At 60.2% G+C, this 26,908-nt stretch overlaps 1 protein-coding gene across 3 annotated transcripts in view; it reads left to right on the top strand.

The window, feature by feature from the left end:
* Positions 1 to 526: 526 nt before the first annotated feature.
* dvl2 (dishevelled segment polarity protein 2) overlaps positions 527 to 26,908 on the top strand; it is a 59,009-nt gene continuing 32,627 nt past the window's right edge. For all 3 annotated transcript variants that reach the window (XM_041178976.1, XM_041178979.1, XM_041178974.1), the window contains exon 1: positions 527 to 747. In XM_041178976.1, the coding sequence (XP_041034910.1) occupies positions 587 to 747 (161 nt within the window). In that variant the 5' untranslated portion in view covers positions 527 to 586. The remainder of the gene's footprint in view (positions 748 to 26,908) is intronic.

Below are 26,908 nucleotides of genomic sequence, written 5' to 3'. Positions count from 1 at the left end.
AAAGGAATAGAAGGATATGCTGATGGGATGAGATGGAGAAGGGGCTGGGAGGAGGCTCGTTTGGAGCAGAAACATCAGCACGGAGCAGACGGGCTGAATGGCCTGTTTCTGTGCTAGCAATGTAGCTGTGGGTCAGCACAGGCAGGGAGGGCTGAACGGCCTCGAGTTGCCGCGGCAACAATTCCACGCCCCTGATTAATATTAATAAAGCCCGATGATGTCATGGCTCCTCCTCCTCCTCCTCCTCTGGGTGCGAGGTGACGTCAGCCGGAGAGGAGGTTCAGGTTGGCCGAGCGTTCGCGCATGCGCGGCGCCGTGGGTTTGCGGGGCGAGCAGGCGCGCGCACTCTGCAGGGGGTCGAGAGATGCGCAGGCGCAGTGTGGGGAACGGTGTATTGGAACGGGGAGACCGAGTCTGGGGCGGATTGAGGGGCGCGCAGGCGCACTGATGAGCGGGGCATTGCAGGGCGCGCGGGCGCAGTGAGGAGTGGGCCTTGCGGGGGCGCGCAAGCGCAGTGTGGGGAGGGGGCTGGTTGAGGGGCGCGCTCGGATCTGAAGCCGGAGCTGGAGCTCCGGCCGCCGCCGCCATGGCCGAGACCAAAATTATTTACCACATGGATGAGGAGGAGACGCCGTATCTGGTGAAGCTGCAGCTGCCGGCCGACAGAGTGACGCTGGCCGACTTCAAACTGGTTCTCAACAAACCCAACTACAAATTCTTCTTCAAATCCATGGACCAGGACTTCGGGTAAGGAGCAGGGCCTGAGGCGGGGGGAGGGGGCAGGGAAATAACCCCACCGCCACCCCCACCCCCACCCCCACCCCCACTCCCTGTCCTCATCACACCCCCCCCACTCTCCATCACCCCCCCCATCACCCCCCCCCTCCCCATCACCCCCCCCATCACCTTCCCCTCCCCATCACCTTCCCCTCCCCATCACCCCCCCACTCCCCATCACCCCCCCCATCACCCCCCCCCACTCCCCATCACCCCCCCCATCACCCCCCCCCACTCCCCATCACCCCCCCCACTCTCCATAACCCCCCACTCTCCATAACCACCCACTCTCCATCACCCCCTCCCCATCACCCCCACCCCCCATCACCCCCCCACTCCCCATCACCCCCCCCTCCCCATCACCCACCCCCACTCCCCATCACCCCCCCCCATCACACCCCCCCACTCCCCATCACCCCCCCCCATCACCCCCCATCACCCCCCCTCCCCATCACCCACCCATCACCCCCCCCACTCCCCATCACCCCCCCCACTCTCCATCACCCCCCCCATCACCCCCCCCCCCTCCCCATCACCCCCCCCATCACCTTCCCCTCCCCATCACCCCCCCCCCATCACCCCCCCCCACTCCCCATCACCCCCCCCATCACCCCCCCCCACTCCCCATCACCCCCCCCTCCCCATCACCCCCCCCACTCTCCATAACCCCCCACTCTCCATAACCACCCACTCTCCATCACCCCCCCCCCATCACCCCCCCATCACCTTCCCCTCCCCATCACCCCCACCCCCCATCACCCCCCCACTCCCCATCACCCCCCCTCCCCATCACCCACCCCCACTCCCCATCACCCCCCCCCATCACACCCCCCCACTCCCCATCACCCCCCCCCATCACCCCCCATCACCCCCCCTCCCCATCACCCACCCATCACCCCCCCCACTCCCCATCACCCACCCCACTCCCCATCACCCCCCCCCATCACACCCCCCCTCCCCATCACCCCCCCCATCACCTTCCCCTCCCCATCACCCCCCACTCCCCATCACCCCCCCCCATCACCCCCCCCTCTCCATCACCCCCCCCATCACCTTCCCCTCCCCATCACCCCCCCTCCCCATCACCCCCCCCACTCCCCATCACCCACCCCACTCTCCATCACCCCCCCCATCACACCCCCCCACTCCCCATCACCCCCCCCACTCCCCATCACCCCCCCCACTCCCCATCACCCCCCCTCCCCATCACCCCCCCCATCACCTTCCCCTCCCCATCACCCCCCCTCCCCATCACCCCCCCCATCACCTTCCCCTCCCCATCACCCCCACTCCCCATCACCCCCCCTCCCCATCACCCCCCCATCACCTTCCCCCCCCCATCACCCCCCCCACTCCCCATCACCCCCCCCATCACCCCCCCCCTCCCCATCACCCCCCCCCATCACCCCCCCCCCACTCTCCATCACCCCCCCCCATCACCTTCCCCTCCCCATCACCCCCCCCCATCACCCCCCCCACTCCCCATCACCCCCCCATCACCTTCCCCTCCCCATCACCCCCACTCCCCATCACCCCCCCCCATCACCCCCCCCCTCCCCATCACCCCCCCCATCACCCCCCCCCACTCTCCATCACCCCCCCCCATCACCTTCCCCTCCCCATCACCCCCCCCATCACCCCCCCCACTCCCCATCACCCCCCCCCCATCACCCCCCCATCACCCCCCCTCCCCATCACCCACCCCCCTCCCCATCACCCCCCCCCATCACCCCCCCCCATCACCCCCCCATCACCTTCCCCTCCCCATCACCCCCCCTCCCCATCACCCCCCCCCCATCACCCCCCCCACTCTCCATCACCCACCCCCCATCACCTTCCCCTCCCCATCACCCCCACTCCCCATCACCCCCCCCCTCCCCATCACCCCCCCATCACCTTCCCCTCCCCATCACCCCCACTCCCCATCACCCCCCCCCATCACCCCCCCCTCTCCATCACCCCCCCATCACCTTCCCCTCCCCATCACCCCCCCTCCCCATCACCCACCCCCCTCCTCATCACACCCCCCCACTCTCCATCACCCCCCCCATCACCCACCCCACTCCCCATCACCCCCCCACTCTCCATCACCCCCCCCATCACCCACCCCCCTCCCCATCACCCCCCCCATCACCCCCCCCCTCCCCATCACCCCCCCCCATCACCTTCCCCTCCCCATCACCCCCCCTCCCCATCACCCCCCCATCACCCCCCCCTCCCCATCACCCCCCCCCCTCCCCATCACCCCCCCCATCACCTTCCCCTCCCCATCACCCCCCCTCCCCATCACCCCTCCCCATCACCCCCCCTCCCCATCACCCCCCCTCCCCATCACCCCCCCCATCACCTTCCCCTCCCCATCACCCCCCCTCCCCATCACCCCCCCCATCACCTTCCCCTCCCCATCACCCCCCCCCTCCCCATCACCCCCCATCACCCCCCCTCCCCATCACCCCCCCCCTCCCCATCACCCCCCCATCACCTTCCCCTCCCCATCACCCCCCCTCCCCATCACCCCCCCCTCCCCATCACCCCCCCCCATCACCTTCCCCTCCCCATCACCCCCCCCTCCCCATCACCCACCCCACTCTCCATCACCCCCCCCATCACCCCCCCCCTCCCCATCACCCCCCCCTCCCCATCACCCCCCCATCACCCCCCCTCCCCATCACCCCCCCCCCTCCCCATCACCCCCCCATCACCTTCCCCTCCCCATCACCCCCCCTCCCCATCACCCCCCCCATCACCTTCCCCTCCCCATCACCCCCCCTCCCCATCACCCCCCCCATCACCTTCCCCTCCCCATCACCCCCCCCTCCCCATCACCCACCCCACTCTCCATCACCCCCCCCTCTCTCCATCACCCCCCCTCTCTCCATCACCCCCCCTCTCCATCACCCCCCCCCACTCTCCATCACCCCCCCCCATCACCTTCCCCTCCCCATCACCCCCCCCCCACTCCCCATCACCCCCCCCACTCTCCATAACCCCCCACTCTCCATAACCACCCACTCTCCATCACCCCCCCCCACTCCCCATCACCCCCCCCACTCTCCATAACCACCCACTCTCCATCACCCCCCCCATCACCTTCCCCTCCCCATCACCCCCCCTCCCCATCACCCCCCCTCCCCATCACCCCCCCCTCCCCATCACCCCCCCCATCACCCCCCCCTCCCCATCACCCCCCCCTCCCCTTCACCCACCCCCCTCCCCATCACCCACCCCCCTCCCCATCACCCCCCCTCCCCATCACCCCCCCCACTCTCCATCACCCCCCCCACTCTCCATCACCCCCCCCACTCCCCATCACCCCCCCTCCCCATCACCCCCCCACTCCCCATCACCCCCCCCATCACCCCCCCCATCACCCCCCCTCCCCATCACACCCCCATCACTCCCCATCACACCCCCATCACCCCCCCATCACCCCCCCATCACCCCCTCACTCCCCATCACCCCCCCTCCCCATCACCCCCCCCACTCCCCATCACCCCCCCTCCCCATCACCCCCCCACTCCCCATCACCCCCCCCCCCATCACCCCCCCACTCCCCATCACCCCCCCACTCCCCATCACCCCCCCCCATCACCCCCCTCCCCATCACCCCCCCCACTCCCCATCACCCCCCACTCCCCATCACCCCCCCTCCCCATCACCCCCCCACTCCCCATCACCCCCCCCATTCCCCATCACCCCCACTCCCCATCACCCCCCCCACTCCCCATCACCCCCCACTCCCCATCACCCCCCACTCCCCATCACCCCCCACTCCCCATCACCCCCCACTCCCATCACCCCCCCCCCTCCCCATCACCCCCCCCTCCCCATCACCCCCCCCTCCCCATCACCCCCCCCTCCCCATCACCCCCCCCTCCCCATCCCCCCCACTCCCCATCACCCCCCCCTCCCCATCACCCCCCCTCCCCATCACCCCGCCTCCCCATCACCCCGCCTCCCCATCACCCCGCCTCCCCATCACCCCCCCTCCCCATCACCCCCCCTCCCCATCACCCCCCTCCCCATCACCCCCCCCTCCCCATCACCCCCCCCACTCTCCATCACCCCCCCCCACTCTCCATCACCCCCCCCCTCCCCATCACCCCCCCTCCCCATCACCCCCCTCCCCATCACCCCCCCTCCCCATCACCCCCCCCCACTCTCCATCACCCCCCCTCCCCATCACCCCCCACTCCCCATCACCCCCCCCACTCCCCATCACCCCCCCCCCACTCCCCATCACCCCCCCTCCCCATCATCCACCCCCCCTCCCCATCACCCCCCCACTCCCCATCACCCCCCCTCCCCATCATCCACCCCCACTCCCCATCACCCCCCCACTCCCCATCACCCCCCCTCCCCATCATCCACCCCCCTCCCCATCACCCCCCCACTCCCCATCACCCCCCTCCCCATCACCCCCCCTCCCCATCAACCCCCCACTCCCCATCACCCCCCCTCCCCATCATCCACCCCCACTCCCCATCACCCCCCCTCCCCATCATCCACCCCCACTCCCCATCACCCCCACCACTCCCCATCACCCCCCCCTCCCCATCACCCCCCCCCCCACTCCCCATCACCCCCCCCCACTCCCCATCACCCCCCCCACTCCCCATCACCCCCCCTCCCCATCACCCCCCCTCCCCATCCACCCCCCCTCCCCATCACCCCCCCACTCCCCATCACCCCCCTCCCCATCACCCCCCCCCATCATCCACCCCCACTCCCCATCACCCCCCCACTCCCCATCACCCCCCTCCCCATCATCCACCCCCACTCCCCATCACCCCCCCCACTCCCCATCACCCCCCCTCCCCATCACCCCCACTCCCCATCACCCCCCCCTCCCCATCACCCCCCCCACTCCCCATCACCCCCCCCTCCCCATCACCCCCCCCCATCATCCACCCCCACTCCCCTCACCCCCCCCACTCCCCATCACCCCCCTCCCCATCACCCCCCCCCCATCATCCACCCCCACTCCCCATCACCCCCCCACTCCCCATCACCCCCCTCCCCATCACCCCCCCCATCATCCACCCCCACTCCCCATCACCCCCCCCATCATCCACCCCCACTCCCCATCACCCCCCTCCCCATCACCCCCCCCATCATCCACCCCCACTCCCCATCACCCCCCCCATCATCCACCCCCCTCCCCATCACCCCCCCCATCATCCACCCCCACTCCCCATCACCCCCCCACTCCCCATCACCCCCACTCCCCATCACCCCCCCCATCATCCACCCCCACTCCCCATCACCCCCCTCCCCATCATCCACCCCCACTCCCCATCATCCACCCCCACTCCCCATCACCCCCCCCACTCCCCATCACCCCCCCCACTCCCCATCACCCCCACTCCCCATCACCCCCACTCCCCATCACCCCCACTCCCCATCACCCCCACTCCCCATCACCCCCCCCACTCCCCATCACCCCCCCCACTCCCCATCACCCCCCCCACTCCCCATCACCCCCACTCCCCATCACCCCCACTCCCCATCACCCCCCTCCCCATCATCCACCCCCACTCCCCATCATCCACCCCCACTCCCCATCACCCCCCCCCACTCCCCATCACCCCCCCCACTCCCCATCACCCCCCCACTCCCCATCACCCCCACTCCCCATCACCCCCACTCCCCATCACCCCCACTCCCCATCACCCCCACTCCCCATCACCCCCACTCCCCATCACCCCCCTCCCCATCACCCCCCCCCACTCCCCATCACCCCCCCCACTCCCCATCACCCCCACTCCCCATCACCCCCCCCACTCCCCATCACCCCCCTCCCCATCACCCCCCCACTCCCCATCACCCCCACTCCCCATCACCCCCACTCCCCATCACCCCCCTCCCCATCACCCCCCCCACTCCCCATCACCCCCCCCACTCCCCATCACCCCCACTCCCCATCACCCCCCCCACTCCCCATCACCCCCCTCCCCATCACCCCCCCCCAATCATCCACCCCCACTCCCCATCACCCCCCCCACTCCCCATCACCCCCCTCCCCATCACCCCCCCCCAATCATCCACCCCCACTCCCCATCATCCACCCCCACTCCCCATCACCCCCCCCCCTCCCCATCACCCCCCCTCCCCATCACCCCCCCTCCCCATCACCCCCCCTCCCCATCACCCCCCTCCCCATCACCCCCCCTCCCCATCACCCCCCCCTCCCCATCACCCCCCCCTCCCCATCACCCCCCCCTCCCCATCACCCCCCCCTCCCCATCACCCCCCCCTCCCCATCACCCCCCCCCATTCCCCATCACCCCCCCCATTCCCCATCACCCCCCCCATTCCCCATCACCCCCCACTCCCCATCACCCCCCCACTCCCCATCACCCCCCCCTCCCCATCACCCCTCCCTCCCCATCACCCCCCTCCCCCCATCAGCCCCCTCCCCATCACCCCCCCTCCCCATCACCCCCCCCCTCCCCATCACCCCCCCCTCCCCATCACCCCCCCCTCCCCATCACCCCCCCCTCCCCATCACCCCCCCCTCCCCATCACCCCCCCACTCCCCATCACCCCCCCTCCCCCCATCACCCCCCTCCCCCCATCACCCCCCCCTCCCACATCACCCCCCCCACTCCCCATCACCCCCACCCCCTGTCCCCATCACCCCCCCTCCCCATCACCCTCCCTCCCCATCACCCCCTCCCCCCATCACCCCCCTCCCCCCATCACCCCCCTCCCACCATCACCCCCCCACTCCCCATCACCCCCACCCCCTGTCCCCATCACCCCCCCTCCCCATCACCCCCATCCCCACCCCCTGTCCTCAACACCCCCCCTCCACTCCCCATCACCCTCTCCCCACCACCCCCCCTCCCCATCACCCCCCTCCCCATCACCCCCCTCCCCATCACCCCCCCTCCCCTTCGCCCCCCCCTTTCCCCGTCAGCCCCCCTTTCCCCGTCAGCCCCCCTTTCCCCGTCTGCCCCCCTTTCCCCGTCTGCCCCCCTTTCCCCGTCTGCCTCCCCTCTCCCCGTCTGCCCCCCCCTCTCCCCGTCTGCCCCCCCTCTCCCCGTCTGCCCCCCCCTCCCCGTCTGCCCCCCCCCTCCCCGTCTGCCCCCCCCTCTCCCCATCTGCCCCCCCTCTCCCCGTCTGCCCCCCCCCCTCCCCGTCAGTCCACTGCCCTCTGGCCCCCGTGCCCACTGGCCCCCCGTGCCCATGGCCCCCCGTGCCCCCTGGCCCCCGTGCCCCCTGGCCCCTGTGCCCCCTGGCCCCTGTGCCCCCTGACCCCGTGCCCCCGGCCCCCATGCCCACTGGCCCCCGTGCCCCCTGGCCCCTGGCCCCCGTGCCCCCGTGCCCCCTGGCCCCCGTGCCCTCTGGCCCACTGGCCCCCGTGCCCTCTGGCCCACTGGCCCCCGTGCCCTCTGGCCCACTGGCCCCCGTGCCCTCTGGCCCACTGGCCCCCGTGCCCTCTGGCCCACTGGCCCCCGTGCCCTCTGGCCCACTGGCCCCCGTGCCCACTGGCCCCCTGTGCCCTCTGGCCCACTGGCCCCCTGTGCCCTCTGGCCCACTGGCCCCCGTGCCCACTGGCCCCCGTGCCCTCTGGCCCACTGGCCCCCGTGCCCTCTGGCCCACTGGCCCCCGTGCCCTCTGGCCCACTGGCCCCCGTGCCCTCTGGCCCACTGGCCCCCGTGCCCTCTGGCCCACTGGCCCCCGTGCCCTCTGGCCCACTGGCCCCCGTGCCCTCTGGCCCACTGGCCCCCGTGCCCTCTGGCCCACTGGCCCCCGTGCCCTCTGGCCCACTGGCCCCCGTGCCCTCTGGCCCACTGGCCCCCGTGCCCTCTGGCCCTCTGGCCCCCGTGCCCTCTGGCCCCCGTGCCCTCTGGCCCTCTGGCCCCCGTGCCCTTTGGCCCACTGGCCCCCGTGCCCTCTGGCCCACTGGCCCCCGTGCCCTCTGGCCCACTGGCCCCCGTGCCCTCTGGCCCACTGGCCCCCGTGCCCTCTGGCCCACTGGCCCCCGTGCCCTCTGGCCCCCGTGCCCTCTGGCCCACTGGCCCCCGTGCCCTCTGGCCCACTGGCCCCCGTGCCCTCTGGCCCACTGGCCCCCGTGCCCTCTGGCCCACTGGCCCCCGTGCCCTCTGGCCCACTGGCCCCCGTGCCCTCTGGCCCACTGGCCCCCGTGCCCTCTGGCCCACTGGCCCCCGTGCCCTCTGGCCCACTGGCCCCCGTGCCCTCTGGCCCACTGGCCCCCGTGCCCTCTGGCCCACTGGCCCCCGTGCCTGGCCCACTGGCCCCCGTGCCCTCTGGCCCACTGGCCCCCGTGCCCTCTGGCCCCCGTGCCCTCTGGCCCACTGGCCCCCGTGCCCTCTGGCCCTCTGGCCCCCGTGCCCTCTGGCCCCCGTGCCCTCTGGCCCACTGGCCCCCGTGCCCTCTGGCCCACTGGCCCCCGTGCCCTCTGGCCCACTGGCCCCCGTGCCCTCTGGCCCACTGGCCCCCGTGCCCTCTGGCCCACTGGCCCCCGTGCCCTCTGGCCCACTGGCCCCCGTGCCCTCTGGCCCACTGGCCCCCGTGCCCTCTGGCCCTCTGGCCCCCGTGCCCTCTGGCCCCCGTGCCCTATGACCCCCGTGCCCTCTGGCCCCCGTGTCCACTGGCCCCCGTGCCCACTGGCCCCCGTGCCCACTGGCCCCCGTGCCCACTGCCCCCATGCCCTCTGGCCCACTGGCCCCCGTGCCCTCTGGCCCACTGGCCCCCGTGCCCTCTGGCCCACTGGCCCCCGTGCCCTCTGGCCCACTGGCCCCCGTGCCCTCTGGCCCACTGGCCCCCGTGCCCTCTGGCCCTCTGGCCCACTGGCCCCCGTGCCCTCTGGCCCACTGGCCCCCGTGCCCTCTGGCCCACTGGCCCCCGTGCCCTCTGGCCCACTGGCCCCCGTGCCCTCTGGCCCACTGGCCCCCGTGCCCTCTGGCCCTCTGGCCCACTGGCCCCTCTGGCCCCCGTGGCCCACTGGCCCCCGTGCCCTCTGGCCCACTGGCCCCCGTGCCCTCTGGCCCACTGGCCCCCGTGCCCTCTGGCCCACTGGCCCCCGTGCCCTCTGGCCCACTGGCCCCCGTGCCCTCTGGCCCACTGGCCCCCGTGCCCTCTGGCCCACTGGCCCCCGTGCCCTCTGGCCCACTGGCCCCCGTGCCCTCTGGCCCACTGGCCCCCGTGCCCTCTGGCCCACTGGCCCCCGTGCCCTCTGGCCCACTGGCCCCCGTGCCCTCTGGCCCACTGGCCCCCGTGCCCTCTGGACCCCCGAGCCCTCTGGCCCACTGGCCCCCGTGCCCACTGGCCCCCATGCTCACTGGCCCCCGTGCCCCTGTGCCCACTGGCCCCCGTGCCTTCTGGCCCCCTTGCCCTCTGGCCCACTGGCCCCCGTGCCCTCTGGCCCACTGGCCCCCGTGCCCTCTGGCCCACTGGCCCCCGTGCCCTCTGGCCCACTGGCCCCCGTGCCCTCTGGCCCACTGGCCCCCGTGCCCTCTGGCCCACTGGCCCCCGTGCCCTCTGGCCCACTGGCCCCCGTGCCCTCTGGCCCCCGTGCCCTCTGGCCCACTGGCCCCCGTGCCCTCTGGCCCACTGGCCCCCGTGCCCTCTGGCCCACTGGCCCCCGTGCCCTCTGGCCCACTGGCCCACTGGCCCCCGTGCCCTCTGGCCCACTGGCCCCCGTGCCCTCTGGCCCTCTGGCCCACTGGCCCCCGTGCCCTCTGGCCCACTGGCCCCCGTGCCCTCTGGACCCCCGAGCCCTCTGGCCCACTGGCCCCCGTGCCCACTGGCCCCCATGCTCACTGGCCCCCGTGCCCCTGTGCCCACTGGCCCCCGTGCCTTCTGGCCCCCTTGCCCTCTGGCCCCCTTGCCCTCTGGCCCACTGGCCCCCGTGCCCTCTGGCCCACTGGCCCCCGTGCCCTCTGGCCCACTGGCCCCCGTGCCCTCTGGCCCCCGTGCCCTCTGGCCCACTGGCCCCCGTGCCCTCTGGCCCTCTGGCCCACTGGCCCCCGTGCCCTCTGGCCCACTGGCCCCCGTGCCCTCTGGCCCACTGGCCCCCGTGCCCTCTGGCCCACTGGCCCCCGTGCCCTCTGGCCCACTGGCCCCCGTGCCCTCTGGCCCACTGGCCCCCGTGCCCTCTGGCCCACTGGCCCCCGTGCCCTCTGGCCCACTGGCCCCCGTGCCCTCTGGCCCACTGGCCCCCGTGCCCTCTGGCCCACTGGCCCCCGTGCCCTCTGGCCCACTGGCCCCCGTGCCCTCTGGCCCACTGGCCCCCGTGCCCTCTGGCCCACTGGCCCCCGTGCCCTCTGGCCCACTGGCCCCCGTGCCCTCTGGCCCACTGGCCCCCGTGCCCTCTGGCCCACTGGCCCCCGTGCCCTCTGGCCCACTGGCCCCCGTGCCCTCTGGCCCACTGGCCCCCGTGCCCTCTGGCCCACTGGCCCCCGAGCCCTCTGGCCCACTGGCCCCCGAGCCCTCTGGCCCCCGTGCCCACTGGCCCCCGTGCCCTCTGGCCCACTTGTCCCCATGGCCCCCGTGCCTACTGGCCCCACACCCTCTGGCCCCCGCGGCCTCTGCCCCACTGGCCCCTGGCCCACTGGCCTCTGTCCACTCTGCCCCCCAGGCGCCCGTCCATTCTGCCCCCCCAGGCGCCCGTCCACTCTGCCCCCCCAGGCGCCCGTCCACTCTGCCCCCCCAGGCGCCCGTCCACTCTGCCCCCCCAGGCGCCCGTCCACTCTGCCCCCCGGGCGCCCGTCCACTCTGCCCCCCGGGAGCCCCGCCCCCTCTGGCCCCCGGGCCCCCCGCCCCCTCTGGCCCCCGGGCCCCCCGCCCCCTCTGGCCCCCGGGCCCCCTCTGGCCCCCGGGCCCCCCGCCCCCTCTGGCCCCCGGGCCCCCCGCCCCCTCTGGCCCCCGGGCCCCCTCTGGCCCCCGGGCCCTCTGGCCCCCGGGCCCCCCGCCCCCTCTGGCCCCCGGGCCCCCCGCCCCCTCTGGCCCCCGGGCCCCCCGCCCCCTCTGGCCCCCGGGCCCCCCGCCCCCTCTGGCCCCCGGGCCCCCAGCCCCCTCTGGCGTACTCGCCCCCCCTTCTGGCGCACCGCCCCCCCCTTCTGGCGCACCGCCCCCCCGCCCCCTCTGGCGCACTGCCCCCTCGCCCCCCCACGGCCCCCTCTGGACAACTGGCCCCTGGCCCACTGGCCCAAATCCCCTCTGGTCCCCCTCCACTCTTGGTCCCCCTCCCCTCTGGCCCACCTCCCCTCTGGCCCACTTTGGTCCCCGTCCCCTCTGGCCCCCCCTGGCCCCCGCCCCCTCTGGCTCACTGGCCCCCGCCCCCTCTGGCTCACTGGCCCCCGCCCCCTCTGGCTCACTGGCCCCCGCCCCCTCTGGCTCACTGGCCCCCGCCCCCTCTGGCTCACTGGCCCCCGCCCCCTCTGGCTCACTGGCCCCCGCCCCCTCTGGCGCACCCCCCCCCGCCCCCTCTGGCGCACCGCCCCCCGCCCCCTCTGGCGCATGGGCCCCCGCCCCCTCTGGCGCATGGGCCCCCGCCCCCTCTGGCGCACTGCCCCCCGCCCCCTCTGGCGCACTGCCCCACGGCCCGCTCTGGACCACTGGCCCCTGTCCCCACTGGCCCTCTGACCCCCATCCCCTCTGGCCCCCATCCCCTCTGGCCCCCATCCCCTCTGGCCCCCATCCCCTCTGGCCCAACTCCACTCTTGGTCCCCCTCCACTCTTGGTCCCCCTCCACTCTTGGTCCCCCGCCACTCTTGGTCCCCCTCCCCTCTGGTCCCCCTCCCCACTAGCCCACCTCCCCTCTGGCCCCCTTTGGCCCACCTCCCCTCTGGCCCACTTTGGTCCCTGTCCCCTCTGGCCCACTCTGGCCCCTGGCCCCCGCCCCCACTGTCCCCCGCCCCCTCTGGCCCACTGCCCCCTGCCCCCTCTGGCCCACTGCCCCCCGCCCCCTCTGGCCCCCGCCCCCTCTGGCCCCCGCCCCCTCTGGCCCACTGCCCCCCGCCCCCTCTGGCCCCCGCCCCCTCTGGCCCCCGCCCCCTCTGGCCCCCGCCCCCTCTGGCCCCCGCCCCCTCTGGCCCCCGCCCCCTCTGGCCCCCGCCCCCTCTGGCCCCCGCCCCCTCTGGCCCCCGCCCCCTCTGGCCCCCGCCCCCTCTGGCCCCCGCCCCCTCTGGCCCCCGCCCCCTCTGGCCCCCGCCCCCTCTGGCCCCCGCCCCCTCTGGCCCCCGCCCCCTCTGGCCCCCGCCCCCTCTGGCCCCCGCCCCCTCTGGCCCCCGCCCCCTCTGGCCCCCGCCCCCTCTGGCCCCCGCCCCCTCTGGCCCCCGCCCCCTCTGGCCCCCGCCCCCTCTGGCCCCCGCCCCCTCTGGCCCCCGCCCCCTCTGGCCCCCGCCCCCTCTGGCCCCCGCCCCCTCTGGCCCCCGCCCCCTCTGGCCCGCTGGCCCCCGCCCCCTCTGGCCCGCTGGCCCCCGCCCCCTCTGGCCCGCTGGCCCCCGCCCCCTCTGGCCCGCTGGCCCCCGCCCCCTCTGGCCCCCGCCCCCTCTGGCCCGCTGGCCCCCTCTGGCCCGCTGGCCCCCTCTGGCCCGCTGGCCCCCTCTGGCCCGCTGGCCCCCTCTGCCCCCTCTGTCCCCCTGACCCCTGTCCCCCTGACCCCTGTCCCCCTGACCCCCGTCCAGTCTGGCCCCCTGGCCCCGGTCCCCCCTGGCCTCCGTCCCCCCTCTGCCCCCACTGCGCCCTCTGCCCCCACTGCGCCCTCTGCCCCCCATGCCCCCCGTCCCTATGCCCCTGCCCCCCCCACCCACCACCCCATATTTGCCCCACACCTCTGCCCCCATGCCCCTTCCCCTCTGACACCCACACCCCTGTCTGTGCCCCCATTCCCCCATGCCTTCTCTGCCCCCTGTGCCCCCCAACGCCCGTCTCCTTCCTCACTCTTTTTCCCCCCCCCCCCACTCCTCCTTCCTCACTCTTTCCCCCTCCCCAACCCCTTTTCCACCTGGTTCTCCAGCCTTTGTGACTCTGGGGTTTTTGTCTCCCTGTTTTGTGTGTGTGTTTTTTTCCCTTTTATTTTGCTTACTGCCAGCAATCTGAAAGTGTTTAAACTCCCAAGTGAGCGAGTCGCATCCTGAACCATTCAAAGCTGGATCCACTTAAAAACCCACTCCCTTGGAAACTTTGAATCTCTCCCTTATCCCAGGGATATTGTTGAAATCCCAGTGTAACCTTGTTGAACTGCGGAAACTAAATACATTTCCTGTGGTATTTTGGGTTGAATTTGATGTATCCTGGGGGTGGCGGGGGGTGCTGCCCCGTTTACCAGTTTCTGACTTGAATTTTTCCATCTTGCTGACAAATTGCATTCCCGTCTCCCTATTTTTCTCGTAATTTTCCCTTGGAATCTGGAGGGTTTTTCTGTCTGGAATTCTGACGGCCCTTTGCTGGCAATAGGAGTGTCATGGATCTGTTTTGTCTCCAAGATTTGCTTTTCTCTCTCTCTCTCCTTCCCTGCCCCCATTCCTGCCACAGTTCAGAGCTACAAATGTTGTCAGTTCTCTTCCTTTTCAGTACTTGCTTCACCCCTTCCTTTTGTCTTGCCTCTGATTTTCACCCCCCCCCCCAACCCTACTTCGCCACAGAAAAGTCCCCATTCTGCAAAAATGATTTTTGCGTCCCACCACTAAGTGGATTGGATCTGGAAAAAAAATGGCAGAAAGGAATCTGTTTATGCCTGTCTCTCTCTTTCTCTCTCTCTCCAAAACTTTATTGAACCCCAGCCAAAAGGAAGTCTAGCAACTTGGCCGTGCTATTTCCTGATCTTTTAACAGGCATCTCCAAATCTGAACCGGGCACCTGAGAATCTGGCGGCTGAACTTTCCTATGAGCATGTTGTCCCAGTTTGGTGCAGACGGGTTTTCCATTGTTGCTTAATGGCATCTGATGCTGTCCTTAGAGACACGTTTTTATTTTCCTGCAGTTTTGCTGGCTGGGGGAGTCCATGGTTGTCTTTTTCCTCAAACCCCACCCACCCTTCAGCAGTCAATGATAGATAAACATTCTCCATCCACACAGTGGTTGCTGGGTTGAAAGGGGGTAATTAATTTACCTTGTCACATGTTTGGACCTTGTAGGATATATATTGAGTTTGGACAGAGTCATTTCAAACGAGTGACTGATCTGTTTGTTCTCTGGAGTCGGCACACATTGGTTTTCTAAGTTTTTCTTCTTTTCAAAGTTGCCTCCCCCTACCGTGCTACAGTCAGTCAGGTCGATTGCCTGTTTTTTGTGTGTGGGGGTGTAACAGAAGCAAATCGAAGATAGTTTGAGCCACATCAGCCGAGATTTAGAATTGGGTTTCAGCCAAACCACAAAGCAGTTGTGTTTTTCATTTTTCTTTTTTTTTTGTTAAGTTTGTTAATGCGGGGCAGTGTTTAGAGTTGCTCACCCAGCCCTCGGTTCTGAGTCCACACACTGATGTGTGCCGTCAGGAGGAATATCCGACAGGGAAAAGAGAAGACATTGGAGAGAAAAATCACCTGAAACTGGCCTTGGGAGCCCCTGTAATCAGGATACCAAGTGTCGTCAGGAGAAACCAGAGAGCTGGTCATACCATACAGATGAATGATCTTAAAAATGCTGTTCATAAATGAATAATTTGAAGCATATACAAGGTGTACAGTATTGTGGCATAAACATGGTACAAAAGCATTGACAGTATAAGCATAATGTGCACCTAGTAAGTGAGTATAAATTTGCCTCTAGTCTGCTGACTTATGGACAAAGGGAAGTGTTTCCAGGCTGGCTGCTCTGCTATGCTTTCACTCCCAGAGGTTGCAGCTCTTCTCACTCCTGTCGATGTCCCTACCAACTGGACACTTTGCAGCAATTTCTTCCTACCTACCCTGTTCCCTCATCTTCTCAAAGCCTGTTTCAAATCTGTAAAATTGGGGTTGACTAAGGAGCTTAAAGACCTTGCACTTCTTTGGGCAGGAGTCCTCTCCCTGTTCAACAGATCCTTTTACCCACCTCCAAAAGTCTCCCTCCATCTGGACCTCTCCCTCTGGATTCTTACCTTGATCTTTTCATTGAGAACTGTCGGCGTGACATTTGTCGTCTCAATTTCTCTGCTCCTCTCACCCACTCTAACCTGTCTCTCTCTGAACTTGCTGCACTCCGTTCTCTTGGGTCCAACCCTGACATTGTCATCAAGCCCGCTGACAAGGGTGGTGCTGTCGTCTGACGCACTGACCTGTACCTCTCAGAGGCTGAGTGTCAACTTGCAGACACATCCTCCAACCTGTCCCTGGACCATGACCCCACCACTGAACATCAAGCCATTGTTTCCAGGACTGTTACTGACCTCATCTCCTCTGGAGATCTTCCTTCCACAGCTTCCAACCTGATAGTCTCCCAACCTCGGTCGGCCCGCTTCTATCTCCTACCCAAAATCCACAAACAGGACTGTCCCGGCAGACAGATCATGTCAGCTTGTTCCTGCCCCACGGAATTCATTTCTTGCTATCTTGACTCCATTCTCTCTCCCCTTGTCCAGTCCCTTCCCACCTACATCCATGATTCCTCTGACACCCTACATCGTATCAACAATTTCCAGTTCCCTGGCCCCAACCGCCTCCTCTTCACCATGGACATCCAATCCCTCTACACCATCATTCCCCACCGGGATGGTCTGATGGCTCTCCGCTTCTTCCTTGAACAGAGGCCCGAACAATCCCCATCTACCACTACTCTCCTCCGTCTGGCTGAACTTGTTCTCACACTGAACAATTTCTCCTTAAACTCCCACTTCCTCCAAATAAAAGGTGTGGCTATGGGTACCCGCATGGGCCCCAGCTATGCATGTCTCTTTATGGGGTATATGGAACATTCCTTGTTTCAGTCCTACTCTGGCCCCCTCCCACAACTCTTTCTCCGGTTGATCGATGATTACTTCGGTGCTGCTTCATGCTTTCGTTGGGACCTGGAAAAATTTATTAATTTTGCTTCTAATTTCCACCCCTCCATTATTTTCACATGGTCTATCTCTGACACTTCCCTTCCCTTCCTTGACCTCTCTGTCTCAATTTCTGATGATAGACTGTCCACCAATATCCATTACAAGCCTACCGACTCCCACAGCTACCTCGACTACAGCTCCTCACACCCCGCTTTCTGTAAGGACTCCAACCCATTCTCTCAATTGCTTCGCTTCCGTCGCATCTGTTCTGATGATGCCACTTTCAAGAACAGTTCCTCTGACATGTCTTCCTTCTTCCTTAACCGAGGTTTTCCACCCATGGTGATTGACAGGGCCCTCAACCGTGTCCGGCCCATCTCCCACGCATCCGCCCTCACACCTTCTTCTCCCTCCCAGAACCATGATAGGACCCCCTTGTTCTCACTTATCACCCCACCAGCCTCTGTATTCAAAGGATCATCCTCCGCCATTTCTGCCAACTCCAGCATGATGCCACCACCAAACACATCTTCCCTTCACCCCCCCCTTGCGGCATTCCGCAGGGATCGTTCCCTCCGGGACACCCTGGTCCACTCCTGCATCACCCCCTACACCTCAACCCCCTCCCACAGCACCTTTTCATGCAACCGCAGAAGGTGCAACACCTGTCCCTTTACTTCCCCTCTCCTCACCGTCCAAGGGCCCAAACACTCCTTTCAAGTGAAGCACTTGCACTTCCCTCAACTTAGTCTACTGCATTCGTTGCTCCCAATGCAGTTTCCTCTACATTGGAGAGACCAAATGCAGACTGGGTAACTGCTTTGCAGAACACCTTCGGTCTGTCCGCAAGTATTACCCAGACCTCCCTGTCGCTTGCCATTTCAACACTCCACCTTGCTTTCAAGCCCACATGTCCATCCTTGGCTTGCTGCATTGTTCCAGTGAAGCTCAATGCAAACTGGAGGAACAGCACCTCATCTTCCGACTAGGCACTTTGCAGCCTTCGGGACTGAATATTGAGTTCAACAATTTTAGATCATGAACTCTCTCCTCCATCCCCACCCCCTTTCCGATTTTCTCCCTCCTTTTTGATTTTTCCAATAATTTATATAGATTTTTCTTTCCCACCTACTTCCATTATTTTTAAGTGTATTTCCATCCATTGTTTTATCTCTACCTTTTAGCCTATTTCAATCCCTTCCTGTCATCCCACCCCCACTAGGGCTATCTGTACCTTGCTCATCCTGCTTTCTACCCTTAATTAGCACATTCCTTTAGATAATATCGCCACTTTCAACACCTCTATGTCCTTTTGTCTGTGATATCTTTTGGTTATCTCCACCTATCACTGGCCCTCTATCCAGCGCTTCTTGTCCCACCCACCCCCCCCTTAAACCAGATTATCTTTCACCTCTCTTCTATTTTTACTTCGTTCTGTTGAAGGGTCGTTTAGACTCGAAACGTTAACTGTGCTCCTCTCTGCAGATGCTGCCAGACCCGCTGAGTTTTTCCATGTATTTTTGTTTTTGTTTTGCACTTCATTAGTGCCTTCACATTCACAAGATGTGCCAAAGCACCAGACTGAGCTATTCCTACTTGGGGATGTTGCTGGAAATCTTGCTGCAGAATATAAGGATTAGGAGAACACTGCAAATGACGTGAGCTGATTCTGTTCGTGTCTTGGTGTTGCAGGAAGCCTTTATTCCCTGGCCTCCATAAATTATCACAGAACTCCCTTTGGTAACTCGCATCTCTTGTTTTGACGCTTTAGATCCTTAAGCATGGTCTTGTCTTTGAGGTGAGGGGAGTTAATGGTGTCGAGATAGGTGTTTTCTCCCTCTTGGCATCCATTGTTGTTGAGCTCTCCCAAGTAGTGTGGGGTGGGGGGAGGGAAGCAGAAAATGCTGGAAATACTCAGCAGGCATCTGGAGAAGGAGAAGAGTTAACCTTTCAGGTCGGTGGACCTTCCTCAGAAAGGTGTTGGTGAAAGGCCACTGATCTGAAACATTCATTCTGTTTCTTCCCCCCACAGATGCTGCCTGACCACCTGAGTATTTCCAGCATCTACAATCATTTTCTTTTCTCAGCCATAAGGAGATGCTGGTCTAGTGTGGAGTAAAGCCACATAGGCATAACAACCCGGCACAGAGCTTGTATCCCAGAGGCTTTTGCACTGTTACAGCAAATGTCCTCAGATCCACATTGAGTGCAGGGCAAAGATCCCTCTGCTCTGGCACAGCAAAGTGTTAATACTGATCTGAGGGGAGCAGCCCTAAAAGCACAAGAGTGGTTTTATTTCCACACTGGCCACTCTTGAGGATGCTGAGGTCGATTGTGAATTTTTAGGAATTTTGTGCTGTTGGCCTTGACCCATGAATCACTTTGCTGGAATTGGATAAAGCTCATTTCACATGAGGCGCATATAGTTAGGTATAGTTATGAGAGACAGGAGGCTCATCCATTAGTCTGGGCTGGGAGTAAGCTCAAGTCCCAGAGGTGAAAATGTGCTCTAATCAAGTACATGAATCATTTTGCCTGCATTTGATAGAGCTCTCCATTTCCACTTCGATAAAGACATACGTACGAACGTATAAAATAGGAGCAGAAGTACACCATTCAGCCTCTTGAGCCTGCTGTGCCATTCAATAAAATCATGGCTGATCTGTTTCTATTTCAAATTCCACAATCCCATCTACCCCCAATAACCTTTGATTCCCTTTCCTAACAAGAATTTACCCAGCTCCACCTTAAAGATATTTAATGTCCCGCCTCCACTGTCTTCTGAGGCAGAGAGTTCCCTCGGAGAGAAAAAATTTCTCCTAATCTCTGGCCCATAATTGCGCTCCATAATTTTAAAACAGTGCTCCCAATTCTGGACTCATCCTTTTCATGTTCACCGTTCAGGATCTTATTTACTTCAATCAAATCACCCCTCACTCATCTAAACTCCAGTGGAAACAAACCCAGTCTGTCCAACCTTTCCTCATAAGACAACACACTCATTCCAGGTAGCAACCTAGTAAACCGCCTCTGAACCTCCTCCAATGCATTTACATCCTTCCTTAAATAAGGAGACCAAGACTGCAACCAATATTCGAGATGTGGCCTCACCAATGCTCTGTATAACTGGAGTATAACATCCTTATGTTTATGTTCAATTTCCCTTGTAACAAAGTATAACATTCCATTAAGCTTCTGAATTACTTGCTGTACCTGCATACTACATACTTTTTACTCTTGCACTAGAACACCTAGATCCCTCTGCACCTCGGAATCCTGCAATCATTCTCCATTGAAGTAATACTCTGCTTTTTTAATTCTTCCTGCCAAAGTGAACAATTTCACATTTTCCCTCATTACATTCCATCTGCCAGATTTTGGCCCAGTCACTCAACCGTCTGCAACCTCCTTTTGACCGAATGTGCGTCCCCTTTGCTGGTTGGCAAAGTAATCAGAAGTTCCTGCCATGCTGTTTAGCAAGAATATAGAAGTCAGCTTGGGGGCTTGTGAAGTAACTTTGGAAATCAATGATGAAAAGCAGCGACTATCCTGCTCGCAAGTGAGGAGAAGTGAGCGGAACACATGAAATAACAAAATGGATTTGGGTGAAGGGACTGGTAGACTTCATTTGATCCCATCCCGTGCTTCCAGAATCCAATCCCTACCATCTCCCATTCCAGCTTGCCTCTTTCTTGCAAGTCCTGTGTCCTAGCCTCACCCACCTTTCTTCTTGTTAACCCTTTCAGTTGTTGTATCATCCTTTGTGTAATTAAATATTTCCTGACATGTTGTCCTAAATTTTCACTTTACTTTACTGCTGTGCATTAAAAGTTCTCTCCAGTTTTTCCATTTCAGTACTCCTGTAGATCCTATTCTTTATACATTCCTCTTTTGAAATGTCCCTGTGAGGCTGTGGAGATTGAAGCTTAATGGCTTTCCCTTCGAACACCAGATATCAGCCATGACACTGCTGTGTTCTGCCTTCAGGCCTCTATTATGACCTCGGCTGATGTTAATTTCTGCGTAAACCAAATCTCGGAAAGCAGCTTGGCTTATGGGCCATACCCTTTTTCTTTGTATTCTGAAAATGAGAAGACAATGTACTGATCTCAGCAGCAAGAAGTCCAGTAACACTTATGGAATTAAAAAAATTAAAAGTAAAAGTTTTATTAACGAATAAAAGAAGGTTTAAGCACACAAAATTACAGTTGCATAGTTAAAAATTGGCCTTGCAAAACATTCCCCCAAAAGACTCCTTACTTGGTCAGACCCACAAGTAAACACCTTCTGGGCAATACTCCCTTATAGATGTTTAACTATAAAAATCCAGTAATATTACCCAAGGCAAACTGTCGTAGATTTAATAAAGGCATACCACATGACCTGTAACCCTTTTCCATTCTGCTGTGGAAAACCAAACTTCAGAACAAGACTGCTTGTTGCAGCCCAAGACTTCTCTGGCTTGACTGGATGGCTAATTCAAACTGCCTCTTCTCCCAGCCTAGAGCTATAGCTAATAGCTTCCAGCTCAGCTTCATCTCACAGCTCTTCATAGTAATTCTAAAATACCTTTTCCCCCTTTCATCTCATGTTCCATTGTTCTTACACCTCTTTGAAACTCAAATCCTTCCGAATATAAAATCTTTCATGTTTCTATTTTTATCTCTGCTTTCAGGTCAATAAAATGTAATATGCCCTCTTCTGTTTACCTATGGAACTCCTGCAAAATGCAAACGTGTTTCTTGGCAACTCTAACTTCCCTTTGATAGTCAACAAACTCTCAGCTTATCAGAAAATTCAAATGTTAGCTCCAACCTATTCACTTGTACCTCAAACCTATTGCCTATGTCCTTTCATGTTTTAAACCCCCCAGACAACCTGCCTTCTATTAACCTTCCCCAGCTTAATTAAATCATTCACATAGACACACAGCCTTCTTCACAGAATAACACAATATTCCCCTAAAATATTAAAAAGAATAACCTCCATTTCTCATACCTGGTTATGCTCCTGATAAGATGTCCAACACGGCACATAAAGAACTTGCATTTCCACAGTGCCAGATATGACCTCACAACGTCCCAAAGTGCTTTACAGCTAATTAAATACTTTTTGAAGTGTTGTCACTGTTGTAATGTAGGAAACGGGGCAGCCAATTTGTGAACAGCAAGCTTCCAAAAACAGCAGTGTAATAATGAGCAAATGTTCCATTTTCATGATGTTGGTTAGGGGATAAATACTGGCCCTAGAACACTGAGGAGAACTCCCCCTGCTCTCCTTTGAGTAGTTTAATGGATTTTTTTTCTTGGGTCCTCAGTTTAATGTTTCAGCCAAAAGGCGGCCCTTCTGATGATGCAGCATTTCCTCAGTATTAAATTGGAGCGTCTGCGAGATTATTCTATATCCGCAGGATTCTGACTCTGAGGCTGAGCCATGGCTGACACTGGGCTAGAGTAATCAGATCTTGAGTCTTGCTGAAGAGAGAGACATATTTCTGAAGCTCTTCATCTTACACTCATCAGGACAAACACTGCCAAATTTCAAATGATCACAACAGTTTATACCACAGGGGAAAAGGGTGCTGATTGATTAGCAGGTTGACTCTGGCTGAGATGTTGCCATGAAGAGAGTACTGGGACCTGTTGGTTCCCCAAACCCCTGGGTAATTCAAGAAAAGGTGCAAGTGAAAAAGTTTGCAGCACGGAAGAGGCCCTTCGGCCCATCGTGTCCACACAGGTCATCAAGCCCCTATCTGCTCGAATCCCATTTTCCAGCACTTGGCCTGTAGCTTTGTATGCTATGCCATTTCAAATGTTCCATCTAAGTACTAAAATGTTGAGGGTTCCCACCTCTACCACCCGCTCAGGCAGTGAATTCCAGACACCCCCCAGCATCAGTGAAAAAAAATTCCCTCAAATCCCGTCTAAACCTCCTGCCTCTTACCTTAAATCTGTGCCCCTTGTTATTGACCCCTCCACTAAGGGGAAAAGTTTCTTCCTACCAACCCTATCTATGCTCCTCATAATTTGTGCACCTCATCAGCACACAGCAGCACCCCCCCGGCCTTCTCTACTCTAAGGAAAACAACCCCAGCCTATCTAGTCTCTCTTCATAGCTGAAACGCTCCAGCCCTAGCAACATCCTATTGAATCTCCTCTGCATCCTCCCCAGTGCAATCACATCCTTCTGATGGTGTGGCGACCAGAATTGCATGCAGTACTCCAGATGTGGCCTAACTAACACTTTATACAACTCCATCATAACCTCCCTGCTCTTGTATTCAATGCCTCGACTAATAAAGGCAAGTATCCCATATGCTGCCTTAACCACCTTATCCTGCCTGTCCTGTTGCCTTCAAGGATCTATGGACATAGACACCAAGGTCCCTCTGATCCTCTGTACTTCTTAGGGTCCTACCATTCATTGTGTACTTCCTTGCCTTGTTAGTCCTCCCCTCACACTTTTCAGGATTAAATTCCATTTGACACTGTTCTGCCCATCTGACCAGTCCATCTATATCATCCTGTAGCCTAAGGCTTTCGTCCTCGCTATTTACCACACCACCAATTTTCGTGTCATCTGAGCACTTACTGATCATACCTCCTCTACATTCATGTCTAGATAATTAATGTACATTTCAAACAGCAAGGGACCCAGACTAATCCCTGTGGTACACCACGAGATACAGCCTTCCAGTCATAAAAATAATCTTTGACCATCATCCTCTGCCTCCTGCCACTAAGCCAATTTTGGATCCAAATTGCCCTGGATCCCATGGCCTCTTACCACCTTGATCAGTTTTCCATGCGAGACCTTGTCAAAAGCCTTACCGGAGTCCATGTAGTCTACATCAGCTGCACTACCCTCTACATACCTAGTCACCTCCTTGAAAAATTCAATTGAATTTGTTAGACATGATCTCCCCTGACAAAGCCATGCTGACTATCCTTGCTTAATCCTCTCCAAGTGGAGATAATTCTGTCTTTCAGAATTTTTTTCAAAAGTTTCCCTACCACTGATGTTAGACTCACTGACCTTTAGTTCCCTGGTTTATCTCTACCACCCTTCTTGAATAATGGTACCACATTAGCTGTCCTCCAGCCCTCTGGCACCCCTCCTGTGGCCAGAGAAGATTTGAAAATTAATGTCAGAGCCCCTGCAATCTCCTCCCAATTGCCTCTCAGCAGCCTGGGATACATCTCATCTGGGCCTGGGGATTTATCCACTCTTAAGCCCGCTTAAAAACAGCTATTACCTCTTCCCCCTCGATGCTAATTTGTTCAAGTGTACCACAGTCTTGATTTCCTGATTTCCATGCCTACATCATCCTTCTCTAGTGAATACAGATACTCAGTCAAAACCTCACCAATGTCTTCCAGCTCCTTTCTCAGATTGCCACTTTGGTCCCTAATGGGCCTTACTCTTGCCCTGGTTATCCTCTTGCCCCTAATATGCTTATAAAATGCCTTTGGATTTTCCTTTATTTAACCCACCAGTGTTTTTTCATGCCCCCTCTTCGCTCTCCTAATTTATTTAAGTAACCCCCTTCACTTTCTATACTCCTCTAGGGCTTTGCTGTTTTTAGCCCTCAGTATCTACCTTAAGCTTCCCTTTTTTTCCTTATCCAATCCTGTTCATTCCTCAATATCCAGGGTTCTCTGGACTTGTTGGTTTCACCCTTCACCTTTACAGGAACATGTTGGCCCTGCACACTCTATTTCCTTTTTGAATGACTGCCACTGCTCTGATGTAGATTTTCCTACAAGTAGTTGCTCCCAGTCCACCTTAGCCAGACCCTGTCTTATCATATTAAAATCGGCCTTCCCCCAATTCAGAACCTTTATTTCCAGTCCATTTTTGTCCTTTTCTATAACTACCTTAAATCTTAGAGCTGTGGTCACTATCACTAAGATTAGGACCAGTAATGCCCGCTCTGTTGTACGACTTTCTAGGTGCTGGCTTAAAAAGCTCTCCTGGATACATTTTAAGGATTCCGCCTCTATTAAGCCTTTCGCACTTTGGCTATCCCAGTTAATATTGGGGAAGTTGAAATCCCCTACTATTATTACCCTATTATTTTTACACTTCTCTGAGATTTGCCCACGTATCTGCCCTTCTATCTCTCCCTGACTGTTTTGGAGTCTGTAGTACGCTTCCAGCAATGTGATTGCCCCCTTTTTGTTTTTAAGTTCTACCCATATGGCCACATTTGAGGAACCTTCTAAGATTTTGCCTCTTCTATTTGCAGTAATTAACTCCTTGATCAATATTGCAACACCACCTCCTTTTACCACCGCCCCCGTCTTGCCTGAAGATTCTATACCTCAGAATATTGAGCTGCCCTCCCTCAACCAGGTCACTGTGATAGCAGTGATTTCGTATCCAATGTGTTAATCAACACCCTCAACTCAACTGCCTTACTTGTAAGACTCCTTGCATTCAAATAAATGCCATCCAGCCTTGCCATGCTCCCTTGTGCCTTAACTTGACTATTTACACTCTGCCTTCCAGAATGACTTGGTTTTTCTTCTATATTTGGCTGTGAATCACCCCCTACTATGCCATCACTCTGTATCCCATTCCCCTGCCAAATTAGTTTAAACCCCCACCAATAGCACCAGCAAACCCTCCCTCAAGGATGTTGGTCCTGTTTCGGTTCACATGCAACCTGTTAGACTTGTACAGGCCCCACCTTCCCCAGAAACGGACCCAGTGATCCAGGAATCTAAAGCCCTCCCTCCTGCACCAACTCTTCAGCCATGCATTCATCTGCTTTATCCGTCTATTCCTATACTCACTAGCACGTGGCACCGGGAGTAATCCAGAGTTTACAACATTTGAGGTCCTGCTTTTCAATCTGCTACCTAGCTCCCTAAATTCTTGTTGAAGGACCTCATCCTTTTTACTTACGTCGTTGGTATCAATGTGAACCGCTATCTCTAACTGTTTGTTCTCCCCCTTCAGAATGCCCTGCATTCAAGGGTGTTCAGTGACACCCTTGACCCTAGACCTAGGGAGGCATCACACCATCCTGGAACCACATCTGCGGCCACAGAAATGAGTCTCCTATAACTATTGCTCTTCCTCTATTTCTCCTCATCCCTTGTGCAGCTAGGCTCTGGCTGCACTCTCCAGAGGAACGGTCACTCACCGTTTTCCAACACAGAAAAGCTTCTTGAATGAGATGCACTCTGGGGCTTTCCTGACTACCTGCCTGCCTCCCTTCTTCTGACTGGTGGTCAGCTTGCCTTCTCTGACTGCACTTCCTTAAGCTGCAGGATGACCAGGTCTAAAAACGTGCTATCCACATAACTCTCAGCCTCGTGGATCCACTGCTGTGCCTCTAGCCAACACTCAAGCTGCAAAAACCAACGCTCAAGCTGGTCAAACTGGTGTCACTTCTTGCAGATGTGGTCATCCAGACTGCTAGGAGCATCTAAGACTTCCCACATTCAGCAGGCCGTGCAACACACGGGATAGAGCTCCCTTGCCATAAACTTTAGTTAAAACACTCTTACCCTAAAGTTATGTCAAGAAGAAAATGATTTAAGTTCCTTTTTTTAAAAAAAATGCTAGAATTCTTACCTTTTCTTAATGTAGCTTTAAAGTGGGGACAAACAACTTACCCACTATCTACCATCAGCTCTCTGCTTTGCACTGACGTCACTTTTGTCAGCCTTTATGGATTCTGATGGGGTTCCTGTTTTATCCCCCGGCCCCTTGCTCAAAGTCTTGAACATATTCCTTTTGTTTGCAGAGAACAGGTGCTTGTGTATGAATGTATGTCACTTCTAGAAAGCACAAAAATGAGTCCATTTATGAACTCTACTGATTATTTAAAATGGATTGTTAGTGTTTCTATTAGCACACTCAGCATTGTTCAGTGAGTGCTGCCCAATCGCAGATTCATATCTAACAGTAGATGTTTTGTTTTGGGTCTTGCTAGTGCGGGCTGGTTGAATACGGTCTGTACTCTACCTGTTCTGAACAATCGAAGGAGCATGCCATTTGGGTCGATCAGCCAATCGCTGGGACGTGCGGCCTACATACCCGGCTTTGCACCGGCACTGAAATTCATACACGCCGTTGCTCAGTTGTGTGGTAGGCAGAATGTCTGTTTTCACGAACAGAACTGTGGGTTTTTTCTTCGGCACAGCTTGGAACTACAATCGATATGGTATTTAACCACAAAGCTAC

This window comes from Carcharodon carcharias, chromosome 33 (genome assembly GCF_017639515.1).
Source record: "Carcharodon carcharias isolate sCarCar2 chromosome 33, sCarCar2.pri, whole genome shotgun sequence".
Taxonomy (NCBI): domain Eukaryota; kingdom Metazoa; phylum Chordata; class Chondrichthyes; order Lamniformes; family Lamnidae; genus Carcharodon; species Carcharodon carcharias.
Note: the sequence above shows the minus strand (reverse complement) of the source record. Positions and strands in the feature narration are given on the sequence as shown.